We start from the raw sequence: 17374 nt of genomic DNA on the forward strand, positions 1-17374 counted from the left end.
CAAGATGGAAGTGAACAGTTGAATGCAGTTTCTTTGTAACATACAAGCAATGTTCAACTTTAAAGTAATCTAAGTTGCGGAGAGGAAGATTTGATTTTGAGAGGATAGAAGGGAGCGAGCACGTCCCCTCTAGCTATATGCCCACGCTTATGCCTGCAATGATTGAATGGACCTTAATATCTCTCTTTTTTTTGTATGAAAACGAATCCATGAACCTTTTTTCGGTTTTGATTCAACAAGTACTTTTATTGACATAAAATGTAGGCAGAAGGTTGAAACATGAGTTATGACTTAGATTCTGCAGTACTTTGATAATAATATTTAACGACTTCACCAAACATTAATTAAACCTTAAACAGCTGAAAATCAATTAGTTCAATGGGCTGCATCTTCTTCCTCACAAAACTTCGTGTATTCTTTAGGTCCCAACAAGGATTCTAGTTCTGATGGACTGCTGGGCTTGATCTTGATCATCCATCCACCTTCATATGGGCTCGAATTGATCTAAATATACCCAAAATAAATTAACAGTTTAACAATATTACATGTCAAATTGTTTGAAAAAGCGTACGATACTTTGTCTAAACATGGATGCACTCATGCACGGTAGATCAAATATTTGAACAATAATATATATTGAAAGAAGGATAAGCATTGTTTTAGGAAAAAGAAAAAGGAAGATGAATTACCAAACCAGGTGATTCAGTAAGCTTTGAGTTAACCTCGACGACTTCGCCGGAGATTGGGGAATTGACATCACTGGTTGCCTTGACACTTTCCACAGCTCCAAAGCTGCCTCCTTGAGAGACTGAGCGACCAGCTTCTGGTAGCTCAACAAACACTACTTCTCCAAGATGGTCCTGAAACAAAGCTTCACCTGCATCACTCACTCCATGGGCTAATACTCTATCATATTATATTTTATTAAGTATCGAAATAATATTATGGAAACGAGAATAATTACAATGCTCAAACAATACAATTTTAAAAAATAAAATGGATCTTCAACCCAATTGCAAAAGACATCGATATTAAAGGTTCAGGGACCCGTGGAATGGATATAATAAGTATATTAATATATTAACCTGAGCATGATCAGTTATGCCAATTGTTGCCACAGAGCCTTCATGCTTCACCCACTCATGTGAAGATGCATACTTCAATCCATCCAAAACTGCAATATCCAAACATAACCCCCAACATTACAATTCTTTTCAATTTAATTTCCCAAACAACAACAAATTTTAAAATACCCCAAATACACAGCACTCCTAAAATCACTCTTTTCTTTGACAAATGATTATATTTACACTAAATTAATCTAAACTACGAGGTGGGGGATTCAAACTTGGATGCAAGTTGCAAATGATGGAGCACACTGCTCTAGTCAACTTCGCTAAAACTAAGTCTGCATAGCACTCAAATTCTAGTTGAACAAAATCATGCATGCATTGGCAGCATCCTTTGATATAAGTGAAAAGGTAGGCCCTTCTATAATTATAGTTATACCAAACAAATGTAATATGAAGTTGAAGAAAGGTGTGTAGTTTACGTACCAGTAGAAAAGCATCTAGAGAGAGAAAATGCAGGAGAGAGGTGGGATTTGGAGGCAGTGGAGATTCTAAGTGCATTGGCTGTTGAAGACGCCCACAGTCTCAGTGCCATATTTCTTCTCTCTCTCTCTCTCTGCTTAATTCTATCTCTCTCTGTGTGTGTCTGGTTATCTCAAACCACCAGAGGCTAATATCGAAGAAAGAAGGGAAGGACACACTTCGGTTAGGATATGTCGTTTTATCTTGGATGAATGGTTGGCAACAAAAGCCTCATCCCAAGTTTAACAAACAAAGACCCAGTTTAATTTATTTTATTTTTATTTTTTAGTTATTATTTTATGAATCTCAACTCAAGTAAACTTGTTTTTAACTTTTAGCTCGTACTCATCGTCATTGTGAAAAATGAAATTTGAGAAAGTGTTGAGAGTATGAATCTCACGTCAAGGAAAGATTGAATTTTATATATGCTTGTAAGTAGTTGAGCTACTTCTCGTATGCTAATTTGTTTCATGGTGGAATCTAAAATTTTAATTTTTATGTTATCGAGCAGGTTGTCTCATGTATAAAGCTCAAAAATCGTATTTGTTCTATGCCCTCTAATTTGTGTTGTCCTGTTAGGCTCGAAACTTCGTTACATGTGAGAGGGCGTGTTAAGAGTATGAATCTCACATTCCAGAAAAAAATGATCTTGCATGTGTTTTTAAGTAATTGAACTACACCTCTTATATTCTCAATTGGTTTTGTAATGAAACCTCAACTTTTTTCAAAAATACATTGTATTTTATGAAACTTGAGAAATTTGGCAGTTGGACTACAACTAAAGTATGTCATTATTGAAGTAGATTTCACGAGTTTAATTCAAATTCTAAATACGTACTATCGAGACATGCCTATTATTCGATTTCAATGTACTATAGGGAAATTAACACAGTAGCAATGTTTTTTGGGAGCTTAGGACATAAGTATAATGACACTTGTATTTAGTTTTTTCAATTTTCTTATGAAAGTTAATACTTATGAACAATTTTGTTAGGGTGATGTTAGGGAGATCAAAATTTTAAATCAAATGATGTGGATGTTGATAAATAAATTATAGATAATGCTAGGGAGACCAAACTTTTAAACCAAATGATATGTTACCAATAAGAAACAAGTACATTAACTGACTCTTAATTAATAATCAAATCATCTATAACCACATCATTTGGTTTGCAAATTTGATTTAAAATTTTAGTCTCCTAGCATTATTTATTTTGCTATTTACGATTTAAAAATTCCTCGTGATCTTCTTTGTAATAATATTTTTTATAGTCTTTTTTTTTTTTTTTTTGAATTAAACAAGATAACTTTGTTTCCTAGTAATGAAGATTTAGGTACTTTTTATTTATTTATTTTTACAAATAAACATTTACAACACAAGAAAAAAAAAACTTAATAAAGATAGTTAAGATTACATCGTAAAACACGACTAATAACAAACGCACAAAAGTTTAGTAAACTTCCAATATGATACATTGCCCTCCATTATGAGACACCTTCTCACATTCTTATACACCCCACACGTATGACGAATTTATTTTGAACATTGCCTCACATTATACTCATGGTTTTATATAATTAACATAAAACATCACGCGGTGTTATGAACCGTATTTAGGTGAACGAGTAACGTGGCTAGGCTGCTCATACAGGATTTTCTCCAATGAAACAAGGCCTGGACTCTAGAGGTGTGAACCCGGTCCCTTTTACAATCCCAGTACCCAATAGCCAATACCAATGAAGCCCGGTCCATTCTTCTGTTTTGACTCGTGACTTGTGAGAGTCCGACAAGAACGCACAAAACAAAAGACCCTTGCGAATAGGACTCCGTCTGGATTCTGGAACAGCCCGGACGTCGGTGTCTGTGAATTTGGCGACGGTTGACGGAGACCCAAGAAAGAATTGGTGGCGGAGACGCCGGTGCTTGATATGTTATGGGCGAGATTACTGAGGAGGAAGAGCTGATACCCATTTCGAATAACAGCAGCATCGTCAATGGCGACGAGGAGTTTGAGAAGAAGAAGAAGAAGAAGGTGGAGATCGTTGTGAGAACCATCGGCCCAGCTCCCCCTTCTCGTCTCCAAGTCCCCTCATCCATCACAGTACGTTCATCTTTCTTGCCCCCCTCCCTTTTAATATCTGTCAGATATGGATGCATGACTCAGATTGCATTTGGAAAATTACCTGGTTTTATGTGATTCCTGTTCATATTTCATATTATGCATGCACAATTGATCAAAACCCAGATTACAAATTCTTGATTATTTGGCAGAATGTGTGCCTCCATGAAATTAACACCTATTGTTCTGACGAAAAGTCAGGATTTTAAACAGTTGCCAAGTCAAGCAATTCACTGATTGTCAGACATGACCAATTCACTGGTGTTATATGTATCTACTTGCCCGAGAGTCGAGACCGCAACAGGACCAAAGCTTATTGGCTGATAGGTCAAGAATTTGTGTGATAGATTTTATGAGATCACTAGTTATTGCCTCTAAGAACTAGACTCTTCAATACGGTTCAAGTCTAGATTTATCACAATCCACAACCTTTTCCCGTTACGTGATGACACATATCTGGGACTATAACACCGTAAGTGTATTTTAGTCCTTAATTGATTCTGTCAAATCCACTACCCGATTGCTTCCTTGAAAGGGCTATGTGTGCAACAATGTTAAACCTCAAGTAGTTGCACTGAGAATTCTAGAAGTACAGGGCCTGAAGTGAACGCGCTGCTAAATATCAGGGGTGTTGGTGTAATAACTCTAGATGTTTGTGCGCGTGCATGTTCATTACATAAGGTGTTATAGAACCTCCAATGAATACATTGTTTTCTGTTTACCTTGTGACATTTTCAAACACTATAAGTAGTTGTAGTTAATCTGGAATTTCTGACCTTAGTATTTTCCTGCTGTCTGTATAATCTCTGCCAGCACTGTATATGTGTCTCGAGATTCTTTTTAGCATGTATTAATATTTTAAAATATTTAGTGTTTCATCTAACTTTATAAGTCTACGGTAAAGGGCATGAGTTGGGTAATAACACAAATGTGTGAGATTTAAAGGTGTGCTTCGACTTTTTGTCATAAACAGGTGCATGATTTGAGAAAATTGATAGCTGAGAATGGCCACTTACCAATTGAGAGGCTGAGGCTTATTTTGCGAGGCAATGTATTGCATGATAGCAAAAGTGCGCAAGATGAGTACCTACAACTCAGTGACGGTGGTATTGTTCTTGTCATAGTATTTATCACTTGATTTTATTTGAGCCTATTTCCCCACCCAACTTTTCAATTTTTTGAATTAAAATGGTTCTATTGTCCAAATCACCAAAAATTACATATCTAAGCATCTAGAAGGCATTGGACCAAGACAGATAAGAAAAGAAAAGATCTGAACGGGAAATGAAATAAACTAGAAAGAGAAGCTACACGAAAATATAATGATAAGCCGCATATCAGAGAGGATTCTACAAACCTTCTTGTAATTAAACTGGAATAAATTTAGGGTGGTGCTATCCACATATTCCTTTTTACCTTCCATATGTGTCTCAAGTATCGGCCTTTGGATCGGATGAATTAGAGAGGATCAAAAGACATAAATTAACAAGGGGTGTGTTTGAGGTATTAAGAGTTGTGTGGATAGCACCAGCCTAAATTTATGCCTTTTCTAGATAAAGAGGACACCAGATATGAATGAGAATAGTAATCCATGGAAGATCTTGAAATCTTTTGGGCTATTAGTGCAGATTATGAAATTTCACAATGGGAGGACCACCCCAAAAGCAGTCCTTAATTAAGTTGGGTAGTTTCAACCTACATTCAAGCTTCGGTTGATTTTGTTGCTCACATTGATATAAAAGTTGTTTGGAGTTCCACAACATATTTGTTTAAACCATTAGTATTTATGATATAGTTGTTTGTGGTTGTTTAACTCCATATTATAGGTATCACTTTTGCAAAACTGTGACCACTCTGACTTAATCAGCTACCTGAATTACAGATTTTGATGGATGAAAGTTAAAAAGTTAATGTTTTGACAAGCATTATGTCACTTAAAATTTTTTCATATGCCTTTCTTTTCTTCATTTTGAGTGAGGTCTTCAGCTTGGCATGATAGAGAAAAGAAATTTCTTAGTTAAGAGTCCTTGTTTTTGGCTCATTTCATGAGTGGCTAGGATTAATTATTAAACATATATTTTTGTCTAGATTCCCTAATTGTTGCTGTCAAACCAAAGCCGCCAGTTAAACATCTTAGGGATGGATTTGATGATGACGATGATGATGAAGATCTGGTATGCTTGAACCCCTTATCCCATTGAAATGTCAATGCCATTGCGTAAACTGTGAATCAACTAATAGTCTTCCCTTGATTTTTGTATTTCCAGAAGTTTCAGCTTCCGCTGTCATCAAGCCCGTGGAAGAGGGCATTGTACAGTTTTCTACATGATAAGATGAAGCTCCCTGGTAGGCATCAAGTTTTTTCTTTTTGTTTTCCGCCAAAAGGATACAACATACTGACAGAAAGCTCTTTAATGTTTTATTGATAGATATCCTTTTGATGGCAATTTTCTCTCTCAGTCTGAAGATGTGGGTAATTATCATTATGTGGTTTATTTTCGCACCTGTTGCCCACAGATGGGACATTGGCCCTTTATATGTACGTTTCCTCTTTTCTCTTAGTTCCTGTTGTTATAAATGCTAATGTGGTAGATCTGTTCCACTTCCACCCAAAACGTGAATGGACTAAGGTTATGAACTCATAATCTATAATCCGATGTCGGAGTCTTCTATAAATACATCTTCCTTCGTCTACTCTTTATGACTCAAAACACATATCACTAAACTGGCGGTTCCATGTCTACCCTTTAAACCACCTTTTTGAAGAGAAAATAAAAAATAAGTTAAGATAGCTGATGTAGTTTTTGTTTGGTGTTGCTCTGCATTCAGATACTTGCCACAGGTTTTGTTGTCATCCTTGTGAATCTTGGAAAGCGGCAACCTGGCGATGTCAGGTATTCATTCTATTGTGGATATAATTTTTGCCATTAACATGTAAATTGCGGTTACAGTGAAAGATGAATTTTCAAATACTTTTTTCGTCATTACTATCACAACTTTTTCATCAATACTATCAAAAGAAGAAGATAAACAGCAATGTATTCAGAAGGGGTGTAAAAATAGAAGAGACTTAAAACAATTAAGTGACTGTAGTTTTAGTTTCTCTCCCTGCATGAGGGAATTACCTGAGTACTTTAGAACTTGTTGAACGCGAAGAAATGGGAAATTGTTGTTGTGCTTGGTGATGTTTGCTGAACATTGTTCACATATTTGTTGAAGACTCCCTTGTCCTGTTGGAATTTATCATGCTCACCAAATGACTTCTCGACTATTTCTGGCTGCTTCTGGCACTTACTCCCTCCCGTCTTTGCCCTCTGTGCGTTCTTAGTGAACAATGTCTGAAGTCCTTCAGCATCTTATAAATATTATTTTGTGCTTTGGAATTTGCAGTGCGTATTCTATTTTCAATGAAGATTTTAGAGAGCTCCCCGGGACTCTTAATGCTGAACGTCTTGATGGGGACATACGAACAGGTCAGTTGTGAGCCTGGTACTGACAAGTTTACATCCATTCTATGACGAAAAAGGTATGTGTATCAGCAGAACTGCGTTGAAGTTTTTCATATTAATCCAACAAATGTGCACAGATTTTCTTTCCAAGCTTATGTATAGCATTGTCCAGAGATACGCTTTCATGACGAAAGAAGTTTTATTTCGATAGCATTAGTTTGTAATTGTATAGACCTGTATGTCTATGGATGAAAGTAAATCATTTCGATAGCATTTTTTCGATAGCATTTTTTTTTTATTTTTTGGATGACTCAGTAGCACGCACTATGGATGAAAGTAAATCAAACATAATAACATTCCAAATGTCAATAAGAGAGAACCACTCTTAACTTATATGCTTCAGACTCTTTTTATGACGATGTATTTATAGTAAAAAAAATAAAATTGTATCGCACTCCCTTTTTACGAGATTTAAACTCAAAAACTCACTTACAAGTAAAACTGAATATTTGATAGACCGTAGTAATGCTAGAAATTCGTCAAACCCAATATTCATCATTTGGATTAGATTAGTGTAAAAATATGAAAATTTGAAAAAGGGTTTTTAACACAAATGGTTCTTGAAATTAACCCTCACCATCAAGATGGTCATCGAAAGTGAAAATCAATCAATGTAGTCCTTGAAAATGGGTGTCACAAATCAATGTGGTATTTCTTTCACAATTCTGTTAAAAATTTCATTTAAGTGCTGATATGGCATATAAATGGGTTTCATAAGTCATTTTTTTCTCACAAATGGTCCTTAAAATTGACTCACATCAAAATGATCCCTGAAATTGAAAATCGATCAATATAGTACCGCAAGTGTCCCAAATCAATATAGTCATTCCGTCACAATTTTGTCAAAAATTTCGTTATGTGCTGATGTGACACATAAATGGATCACACAAAATTTCTATTTGGCGGAAGGATCATATTGATTTGCAACACCTATTTTTAAGGACTACTGTCATTGATTTTCAATTTTAGGGACCATTTTGATGGTGTGGGTCAATTTCAGGAACCATCTTGATGGTGTGAGTCAATTTCAATGACCATTTGTGCCAAATCAGCACTTAATGGAAATTTTAACAGAATCGTGACGGAAGAACTACATTGATTTGCGACACCTATTTTCAAAGACTACATTGATTGACTTTCAATTTCAAGGATCATCTTGATGGTGAGGGTCCATTTCAGAGACCATTTGTGTTAAAAATCCTTTGAAAAATAATCTTTAGAATCGAACCGAGGGTTTGGTATGGTCAATACTTGAGATCTTTTATGTTGTGTTATTCACACACCTTTTTTTTTTTTTTTTTTTGTCAAAATCCACCCACCCCTTTAAATTTATGACTTTTGATTATCTTTAATTTCGATCCGACAGCCAAAAATTGAAAATGACGTTTAGTAAGGGAAAAAAAAAACATATGTGGATAACACCAGCCTACTATTAATACTAAAGCTTTTCCCAACTTCATAAAATTAATTCTACTTAATTGCTTGTAAATGAGGGACATGAAAGTTACAAAGTTTAACGTGGGGACTTGATTTGGGAATCCTCTCCGGATCCACTTTGTGAGGATGTTAGGAATCTTCATATCCTAACCGTTAATCGTACATCAAGTGGTCAATTTTCGTCAAATACCGTATTTAATTTTAAATAAAAAAAGTCAAATGATTTCTAACCGCACGATATACGATGAATAGTTAGAGATTCCCACAAAGTGGATCCGGATGGGATCAATCTGCCTCCCCAGGAAGAAGTCCAACTTCCCGGAGGGGGGTGATGCGCAGAACCCCGTTGCTATCAAGACCTGAGATACGGGCGGTCGCCTAACATCCAAAACTTAATTTGAAAGGGTATATAACACAAACGGGCAGCAATTTCACTCGGGCCAAGTTTCGCAGTTTGTCAAAACTACAAAATTACGAAACCAAATCTTCACCAAAAAAAGGTTACGAAACGAATTCAGATCCAAAATTGCCTAAAGAAAAAAAACGCAATCTAGAAAAAGAGAAGGGAAACTACTAAGACTCTTCTGGTTACATGATCTTGCAGGCCGCAATCCCCAGCCAAAACAGCAACCAAAGAACCGAGTTCTTTTGCAGAAGCAAGTACAACTCACCGTGCAAAATACAAAGCAAACCTATACCACCCTGGAAGAAGAGAAGGCACATTGATTACTAACAGAAACATCAAAAATAATGAGGACAGGCCAAAACTTCTATCTGGTTGTTACGAGAATGTTACTCTCACACATCCGCATCAAAAACATGTGTGTAAAGCGTGTAATAGATGAAAAAAAGATGAATGCAACTGACCCGGAAAACATATGCATGCCTAAAGCTAAGGCTGATAACAAGGAAAATCATCTTATATAATTTTTTTTGTTTCCAATGAGTGCTCAAAAGAAAGACGAGCTGAATTGAAGGTGATGCAATGTGTCTTAGGTACCTCTAATAATCTAGCGCCTTTGGGTTTTTCCAATTGAGCGTTTTCCAGATAACAAGTGCTTTGGTTATAAAGGGGGAATGACCCTATCTGCCTCTCCACGACGAGCATCCTTGTTTCTATTCTTATTAGATTTCCTGGCCTTCTGTAGTGCCTTCGCCTTCTGATTAGAGTCCTTGAAGCCCTCTCCAGGGGCAACTTCAGTCGGAGGCCTTGATCTAGACCTTGGACGAGATCTAGATAACATACCCTGCTTCTTGTTAGGTGTATCCACATCCATAGCATCGCCACCATCAGTATCACCCCTGTCAACTGATCTCTCCCTCTTCCGTCCCCTAGAGACAGATCTGCTTCTGGCCCGTTCAATTGCCCTAGTAGGATCAATACCCAATTTTGAAAGCTGCCTCCCCATTCTCTTTGTTGTGAACTCCCTATCCTTGTCAAATTTCCTTGGTACAATGGGTCGACTCTCTGCTGTGCTTTTCTTCATTCTATGTTATGAATAGCGCAAGCTTTTCTTTTTCCTTATTGCAGCCAATGTCTTTTGCTCTTCTGGAGTCAATTGGAATCCATCCATCTCAAAATCATCACCGTCCTCTTCATGACGGAGTCCTTCTTCTCGTTCCAATTCCTCAAGCCTATGCAAAATATCAGGATCACCAAAGTCACACACATTGTGCCCATCATAAATTTCCGGCACGACATCCTCTTTCCATTCATCATTAGCTAAGATATAATGCTTCTTTAAACTGGCAGAGTATATACCCGCACCACCATTCTCATTCTCCAAATCCCTTTCTGTATGCCTCTCTTCCTTCTCCGTTGCTTGCTTAGTCTTAGCTTCTATAACTGCCTGAGGTATGCATGGGGGCCTTTCCTTGTTGTCACGAGGCTTTGGCATGGCAATGTGAAAACGATTTAAGCAGTCATTTATCTTTTGGGATTTCATCTTCAGTTCAACTCTCTGATTCAACAACCTCTCACAAGCTGCATTCTTTCAGCAATTACCCCCTCCTCGGTCAAAGTGCTCATGGCCAAGAGTACCCCCGTATCATTTGTAGCCTCACCTCCCTGACCGATCACCATCTTCATAGCTTCAGATTTCATCTCCGCGACCAACTTCTTGTCTTCCTCGGATATACCATCCAATGACTGCAAATCAGTCTTGTTGCAGACTATAATCAATGGTTTGTTCATAAACAGAGACTTGATGCTGTGAAAAAGAGCTGCTTGTTGGGCAATGCTGTACCCACAAGATCCTGAGATGTCCAAGAAGAACAACACCGCAGCTCTCAAGTGGGCCAAAGCTGTGATGCTGCACATCTCAATAATGTTACGGTCTTCAAATGGTCAGTCCAAGATCCCTGGTGTATCAATTACCTGGTACCTCAGGTATTTACAATCTGTGTGTCCCACGAAGAGTGACTTAGTCGTAAAAGCATAGGGTTGGACATCCACATCAGCCCTAGTGATCTTGTTAATGAATGAACTCTTTCCGACATTTGGATAATCACAAATCAATACTGTCCTGGTATGAGGGTCAATTGAAGGTAGCCTTGCCATGTGTTGCCTAATTTGTTCCAGGTAAGCTAAACTAGGACCAATCCTCTTTATAACTGTGCATATGCGGCCAAGAGCTTGATACATTTGCATTGGTAAAGTGAATCACCATACTTCAACAATTTCACAAAATCTTTAGAAATATTTCCAATAATTTTACTTGCAGTATTGATTTGGCCAAGCGCAAGCTTGTAGTGGTCTTTGTTGTAGAGAAAATGAAGAAGATCTATGGAAACTCATCGATGATTGTGGAGAGCTTTTCATGAAAATTCTGTTGGGTATATTTGACTTTGCACATATAGAACTGACAAAGGCGGGAAATGGCATAACCCTTGTGGACTACAGTTGGGGTCTGCCTCTGAGTGCGAGACAGGATAATGTCAATGAAGTCCTTCCCATTCGGCACAACAGTCATCTTCTTGAAGTTATACTGCACCATGTTTACTTATTGGTCTGCTGAAAAAGAAAAAAAGAAAAGAAAAGAAAAGTTATTACCCAGGTTTACCATACACCAAAAATAAGAGTATCCTAACCAACGCAATCATAATTTAAAACCTGGTTTTCACAGCACATCATTTGATTTAAAACATTTATAAGAACCCCATCAACAAGAGATGTATCCATACGGCTCATTGGACAGCATACAAAAACACCATAACATGAATTTTAAAGACAAAAACAACTACATACATAATGAACCTATTTTACAGAAAACAATGAACGACTAATTTCGTCACAAAAATCATAAGTTCATAACTTTCATTATGAGAGCGAAACTCAGGACTAAACCCCGTGCAACGAAGCTGAAAATTCAACATTCTCAATATGAAACAAGTATGACACCATTGAAGGGCAGTTGTTACTTGTTACTAATCCAAGAAGAACAAAACAATTCACATAATTTCAGAAAACAACCGTGCCCGACGCTGTAATTGGCGTTTCCGCCCAAACCCTCCCATTACCGATTCATGGTTTCCGCCTTATCCCATTTAACGAAAAATTGTTACTTTCTTTTTCCTCTGGCAAATTTAACGACATACAAATGAATATATGCTCTGCAACAAAGAACATCATAATTTCTAACAAATTTAATTAATTATACTAATGACTATTTGAGCTGCTTAAGCAAATTTATGGTAAGAAATGGTACAATTTTAATTCAAACAAATGAAAAGAAAAAAATCTGAACTTGTAACGAAAAACAATGCAAATAAATTGCAAAAAAAAAAAAATCAAAACAAAATACAAAATCCCAATTAGCAGAGAAAAAACACAGAGAGAGAGAGAGAGAGAAAGAGATTTATGAGGACTTACTTTACAACAGAGGGAGTGTGAGGTAAGGGACGATGAAGATTTCAGAGTTCGAGAGTTTTGAGAGTTTGAGAGAAGCGACGGCGGATGCGGCGGCGGCGCCTCTAACAAGTAGAATGGCACTCAGCAAAGAAAACTACTTTTCTACCGCAAACCCAATCAAATGGGCCCAATAAGCCCAATAGGCCCAATAGATATGGTTTTTGGTGTTAGTATGAGTCCATATCCATATATTTGTGTTCCACTAAATAAACTTCATGGAGCTTTGAATTTCAGTCATAATTTAGAAGAAAATTGTAAAAGTACAATTAGATAACTCAACTTGACAAAGCGAAGGGCAACGTCAACATTCTTGCATCCTCCTTAATCTCCCAAAACTCAAATTTCGTCACTTACCAGCTTAACATGTTCCTCACTTCACCTATGTTGTCATAGTCCATTATCGAATCCATTAAATTTTTTTCCATGTCACAAGTAAGACGCTATTACTCAAAAAAATGTTTCCAACCATTTATATTATAACACCTATTTTTCCGAAACACTAAAAAAATTTCTCCAATTACAGTTCCAAGTCATATGGAGTGGCCCCGCCTATCCAGACTCTATTTGGAGTCGTTGACTAGGTTATCAACAGTGGACCCCACATGGTATTTTCCCGCCTTTTTATGTTAATTTTGGCCATATTAGTAATTTTCATTACGAATTTAATAAAGGTTTTGGTAGCTAAACTTTGAATCTCTTACTTTGCTTTAAGGAGGAGTTTTACAAAGAGAAACCACAATTGAAGTGGCTTAATGGTAATTTAGGCAGTAGGGTGGGTATTTGACATTGTCTTGCTGATTCTTTAATCAAGTTGCGCATTTCTAATTAACATATTAAAATATTGATTAAAAGTCTTCTAATCATTTTTATTTAAATAATTGAATGCCATGTTCAATGAACTAGTTAATTGTTATTGTTTGCTATCATTTTCAAATCAACTTCATAAATCATATCATGTGTTTGTACTATAAAAAAACATGAGTCATTCTGAATCTTTTTATTGACTTGTTCTCGTAAACTCAAATGGTATCCAATTTTTGTCTCTAATGAATAGTTTTAGTACCTCTAAATTGGAACAAGATCCTCTTCGGATCTTTTCTATCTAGATTCTGCAAACCAAATAATCTTGGAGTAGGATTTATCTCCTTTATTTTTTTCCCTCCCCTCCTATTTGAATGGTCATGATTAAGCGACGTCAACGTCTTATATTTATTTTTTTATAGAAAGAGAAAGACAAAATAGAGAATGTGAGAGAAGAGGATGGAAGGCGATGTAAAAAGGAGAGGAGAAAATCATAGTCCAATAATCTCAGCCGTTCACGTAATGGAGTTTCATTTTTTGTTGATCTATTTGGGTTTGAATGTCTGATTTTTTGTTGTTGATTTGATCCAAGTGCTTGATTTGGATAGAAGAAGACGGTTGAATTCTTTGGGTGGGTGGGAAAAAGGCGGGGAAGGCTCGGGACAGCATATGATGGAGGGTTGGTATGATTGTGGAATTTTTTTTTAACAAAATACACTCACATAAAAAATAATTATTAAACGACTTATGAACCATAATATGAAATCACTATTTAAGCTTTCAAAAGATACTAAAAATATATATTTTAAATACACACTAAATAATTTTCAACGTGTATTCAAATAAAAATGTTTATTGCCTGCGATTTTATTGCAATTTCTAGTAGACTCAATACTCTTAATTGAATCACTAAACGCAGCAGATGTATTCATCTTCATGCTTGTGAAGTTTTATACATTTTTACTCCTCCCATATGATTCCTTTCCAATTGTTATTAAAAAATGGACATTGGTATCAAAGGGAAGTAGATGATGCTGCTTTTTTCTTTTTTCTTTTGGTAAAAATAGATGATGCTTCATTGGTTGATCAACTGAGGCAGAATTGACGAGCTTACTGCAAAAGGTGTGTTTAAAAGTATTTGGGTTATAGTCATTTAGTACTATGATCTAGTGGTACTGTGGTATTCTTCTTCACTTGTAAGTAAGAGATTTTAGATTCAATTCTCGTCAAATGCATATTTGAACCATATTATTGTGGCTAATTCATTGTAAGGCTTAGCTAGTTCCCCACCCCCATAGTGTAGATATTATCGTTTTTTAAAAAAGATGAAGTATGGCAAGTAAAGGTAGTATTGGAAAGTAAGTGGCGTGTCTTAAGATAAATTTTAATTAAAAGAGTAAATGTGTGGTGCATTCAGCATATGAGGTGTATTTAACAATATGTAGAATGCAAATAAAACAACCCTTTTAATATAATTTCTATTTTGGAATGAAAATTTGAATTCATTTTTAAATTTTATGCCATGTAAGCTAAAAAACCCTAGGCTTCGCAGTTTGCACATGACATGTCATCATTTAATGAATTTTTTTGTAGTAAATCTAACGGCGGGAACTAAATTGTCATAATTTCGTAGTGTACATGTAACAAAATATTAAAATTGAAAATCAAAATTACGTACAAGCCTTAAGTTCAGTCTACCATCGCCATTGGGAGGGAAAAATTTTCAGTGTACCAGAAATATGGGCCAAAACACAAGTGTCATAATACAATATGTTGAAAACCTGAAAAAAAAAATAAAATAAAATAAAATGTCACCTAATTTCAATGGGTGAGATATAAATTTGGGATCCCGATTAAAAGAGATGTGATTCAGGCCATAACTGACCAAGTATTTAATCATTATATTATTGTGACTTCCTTTCCATCACCTTCCTCCCTCTCTTAAACAGATTATTGAACTTCTCTAGGACTAAAAAAATAATAGGATGCTTCATGAGTTAGAATAAAATTTCGATATATTTGCTTTGATACCTTAATATGACTTCATTGTGTTGCTTTGACTTGTAGAGCTTTTATTTCATGTTTGTGGAATGAACAATAGTAATAACACAACTACTACGCCAATTTAGAAGAGTTCGTGAAACATCACAACTAATAGATTAATTTTATGTTTGTTCGCCCTTTACCCATGTATTACTTTCTGTTATTGCAACGACACTACTTATTGATGCATCATTTTTTATCAAAAAGGGGTACTCCCTTACATAATTTTTGTACTTCAACAATTATTCGCTTCTTAACAAATTTCATCTCTTATGTTACCTTTTCTTACGATACAGAAGAAGTAATAATACTCGAAAAATATGTTGATCTATTTATTGCTGAACAACCAATGCTAGTCATTTTCTTTTTCCAGCTTGTCTAATCTTTTTCACACAATGATATGCAAATGTTTATGGTAGTCACGACCACGACGTGCAAAAGATTCACGATTTTCGAAATTATTGTAGTAACTTGGTCAATAGTTATGTGATCCTTAAGATTCAAATAATTAAGTACATCTTGTAAGTTGTTTTTATCATACCAAATAAATACCAAACTTAGAAAATCTTGTATTTGATACCTCACATAAGATTTTAGAAAATCTTGTGGCGTTGGGAAGACCATGCCGTAATATTTTCGTGAACACCACCTATGCTTATGGATTCTATGGCAAAATAGATGTGATTCAAGCTAGGGCTAATCGAGTATTTTATCATTGTATTATTGTGACTTCCGTCCAACCTCCTTCTTTTCTCTCTTAAATAGAGAATTGAACTTCTCCAGGACTTAAAAAATTGTGGGATGCTTCATATAAGAATAAAATTTCGATATATTTGCTTTGATGCTTCATGAAACATCCCACAGATCTTAGGTTCTTATCTCGTGAAAAACTCATTCCAAGACATTTTGCATCTTCTAGTAAAGATGCTCATAGAGACTAATGCAAGAAAGTATGGGGATCTAATTTGGAGTAAACCATTAGCTTATAGGTCAACAAGTATGACTAATTCACGAGATAAGAACCTAAGATCTTTCACTAATTCATTATCACTGAAGCGTAATTTGTTTCCTAACAAACGTCGCACTCCACGAATATTGAGTAGGGCTAAGAATTTAGAGAAAATTATGATATAACTCTTCTGTGCATTGAATGAGGAGTCATTGATAAGGTATATTGGTCCAACTCAAGAAGAAAAAAAAAAGTACTTACAACTTTATATTTTAATTTTAATGAAAATTAAAATCAAAATAGATGAATGAATATGTTTGAAATTACAAGAAAGTTGAATAAGACTTGATTGAAGTAGGTTACCATTACAATCATGCACATTGACCCTTGACTACAAGATAAATATAAGATAAATACGACCATGTTCAAATTAATTAATTCCAAAGTATAAGTGTTGTTTTTTAAGAGCAAGTACGATATTCATTGATATAACGAAAAAATTATGTACATATGGAGGATAGGTTGCATTTAAATGGGCCTCGATAAAAATTTTGCTAGGTATTTTAACTAGTTGAAGGAAAAAAGAGCATCTCACACTAACAAATTACAAAGTTGTACTATTCTCCAAAAGAAGATCTGTGATTACATTAAGAGGTTCCTCAAACCAAATTATTCGTTGATCTAAAGTTAGACCCTGTCAGGCCAATCTTTGAGCAACCTTGTTTGTCTCTCACCAGGTATAAGTGAGTTTTGGTTGGGAAATTGAATGCATAAAATGGCAAGCATCATTCACCACATGTCTCAACGAAGAAGTGTCATCAGCTGTATTAAGTTTTAATGCAGCAAGAACCATCATTGCACCCCATTCAAATTCCAACGATTATTCAGACAACTCTTGTTCCAACAACACCACAGAATGTGCTACCTCCATTGTGCTGTTTGCACTGTACATAAAACATGAGGTGCATTTTTTCTCACCATTGTCTAGTAGTGGTAATGCTCATCATCCCTAT

The 17374-nt window shown here is 35.7% G+C and overlaps 2 protein-coding genes and 1 pseudogene across 2 annotated transcripts; 1 reads left to right on the plus strand and 2 right to left on the minus strand.

Annotated features, from left to right (window-relative positions):
• Nucleotides 1–216: 216 nt before the first annotated feature.
• LOC137710450 (glycine cleavage system H protein 3, mitochondrial) lies at nt 217–1757 on the minus strand. The gene is made up of 4 exons (XM_068449473.1): nt 1557–1757; nt 1086–1174; nt 690–860; nt 217–504 (listed from the first exon to the last, which is right to left on the minus strand). Exons 1-4 carry the CDS (start codon nt 1663–1665, stop codon nt 376–378), a joined length of 498 nt encoding a protein of 165 aa, XP_068305574.1. The 5' UTR covers nt 1666–1757; the 3' UTR covers nt 217–375.
• A 1561-nt stretch (nt 1758–3318) lies between these two features.
• On the plus strand, nt 3319–7398 carry LOC137710452 (uncharacterized). Its single transcript, XM_068449475.1, has 7 exons — nt 3319–3694; nt 4686–4818; nt 5801–5886; nt 5980–6058; nt 6142–6251; nt 6542–6606; nt 7103–7398. The coding sequence occupies exons 1-7, from the start codon at nt 3527–3529 to the stop codon at nt 7194–7196; spliced, it is 735 nt and encodes a 244-aa protein (XP_068305576.1). The 5' UTR covers nt 3319–3526; the 3' UTR covers nt 7197–7398.
• Nucleotides 7399–9087: 1689 nt separating this feature from the next.
• Nucleotides 9088–12626, minus strand: LOC137710453 (nucleolar GTP-binding protein 1-like; annotated as a pseudogene).
• Nucleotides 12627–17374: the final 4748 nt, after the last annotated feature.

This window comes from Pyrus communis, chromosome 12 (assembly GCF_963583255.1).
Source record: "Pyrus communis chromosome 12, drPyrComm1.1, whole genome shotgun sequence".
Taxonomy (NCBI): domain Eukaryota; kingdom Viridiplantae; phylum Streptophyta; class Magnoliopsida; order Rosales; family Rosaceae; genus Pyrus; species Pyrus communis.

Bases quoted from the DNA above. Each gene is read 5' to 3' on its own strand.
- LOC137710450 (XM_068449473.1), bottom strand. From the start codon at position 1,665: ATGGCACTGAGACTGTGGGCGTCTTCAACAGCCAATGCACTTAGAATC. The intron at 1,175-1,556 runs GTACGTAAACTA...TGGATATTGCAG, and splicing joins CTCTAGATGCTTTTCTACTG to TTTTGGATGGATTGAAGTAT. The intron at 861-1,085 runs GTTAATATATTA...GCTTTGTTTCAG, and splicing joins GCATAACTGATCATGCTCAG to GACCATCTTGGAGAAGTAGT.
- LOC137710452 (XM_068449475.1), top strand. From the start codon at position 3,527: ATGGGCGAGATTACTGAGGAGGAAGAGCTGATACCCATTTCGAATAAC. The intron at 3,695-4,685 runs GTACGTTCATCT...TGTCATAAACAG, and splicing joins AAGTCCCCTCATCCATCACA to GTGCATGATTTGAGAAAATT. The intron at 6,252-6,541 runs GTACGTTTCCTC...CTCTGCATTCAG, and splicing joins GGGACATTGGCCCTTTATAT to ATACTTGCCACAGGTTTTGT.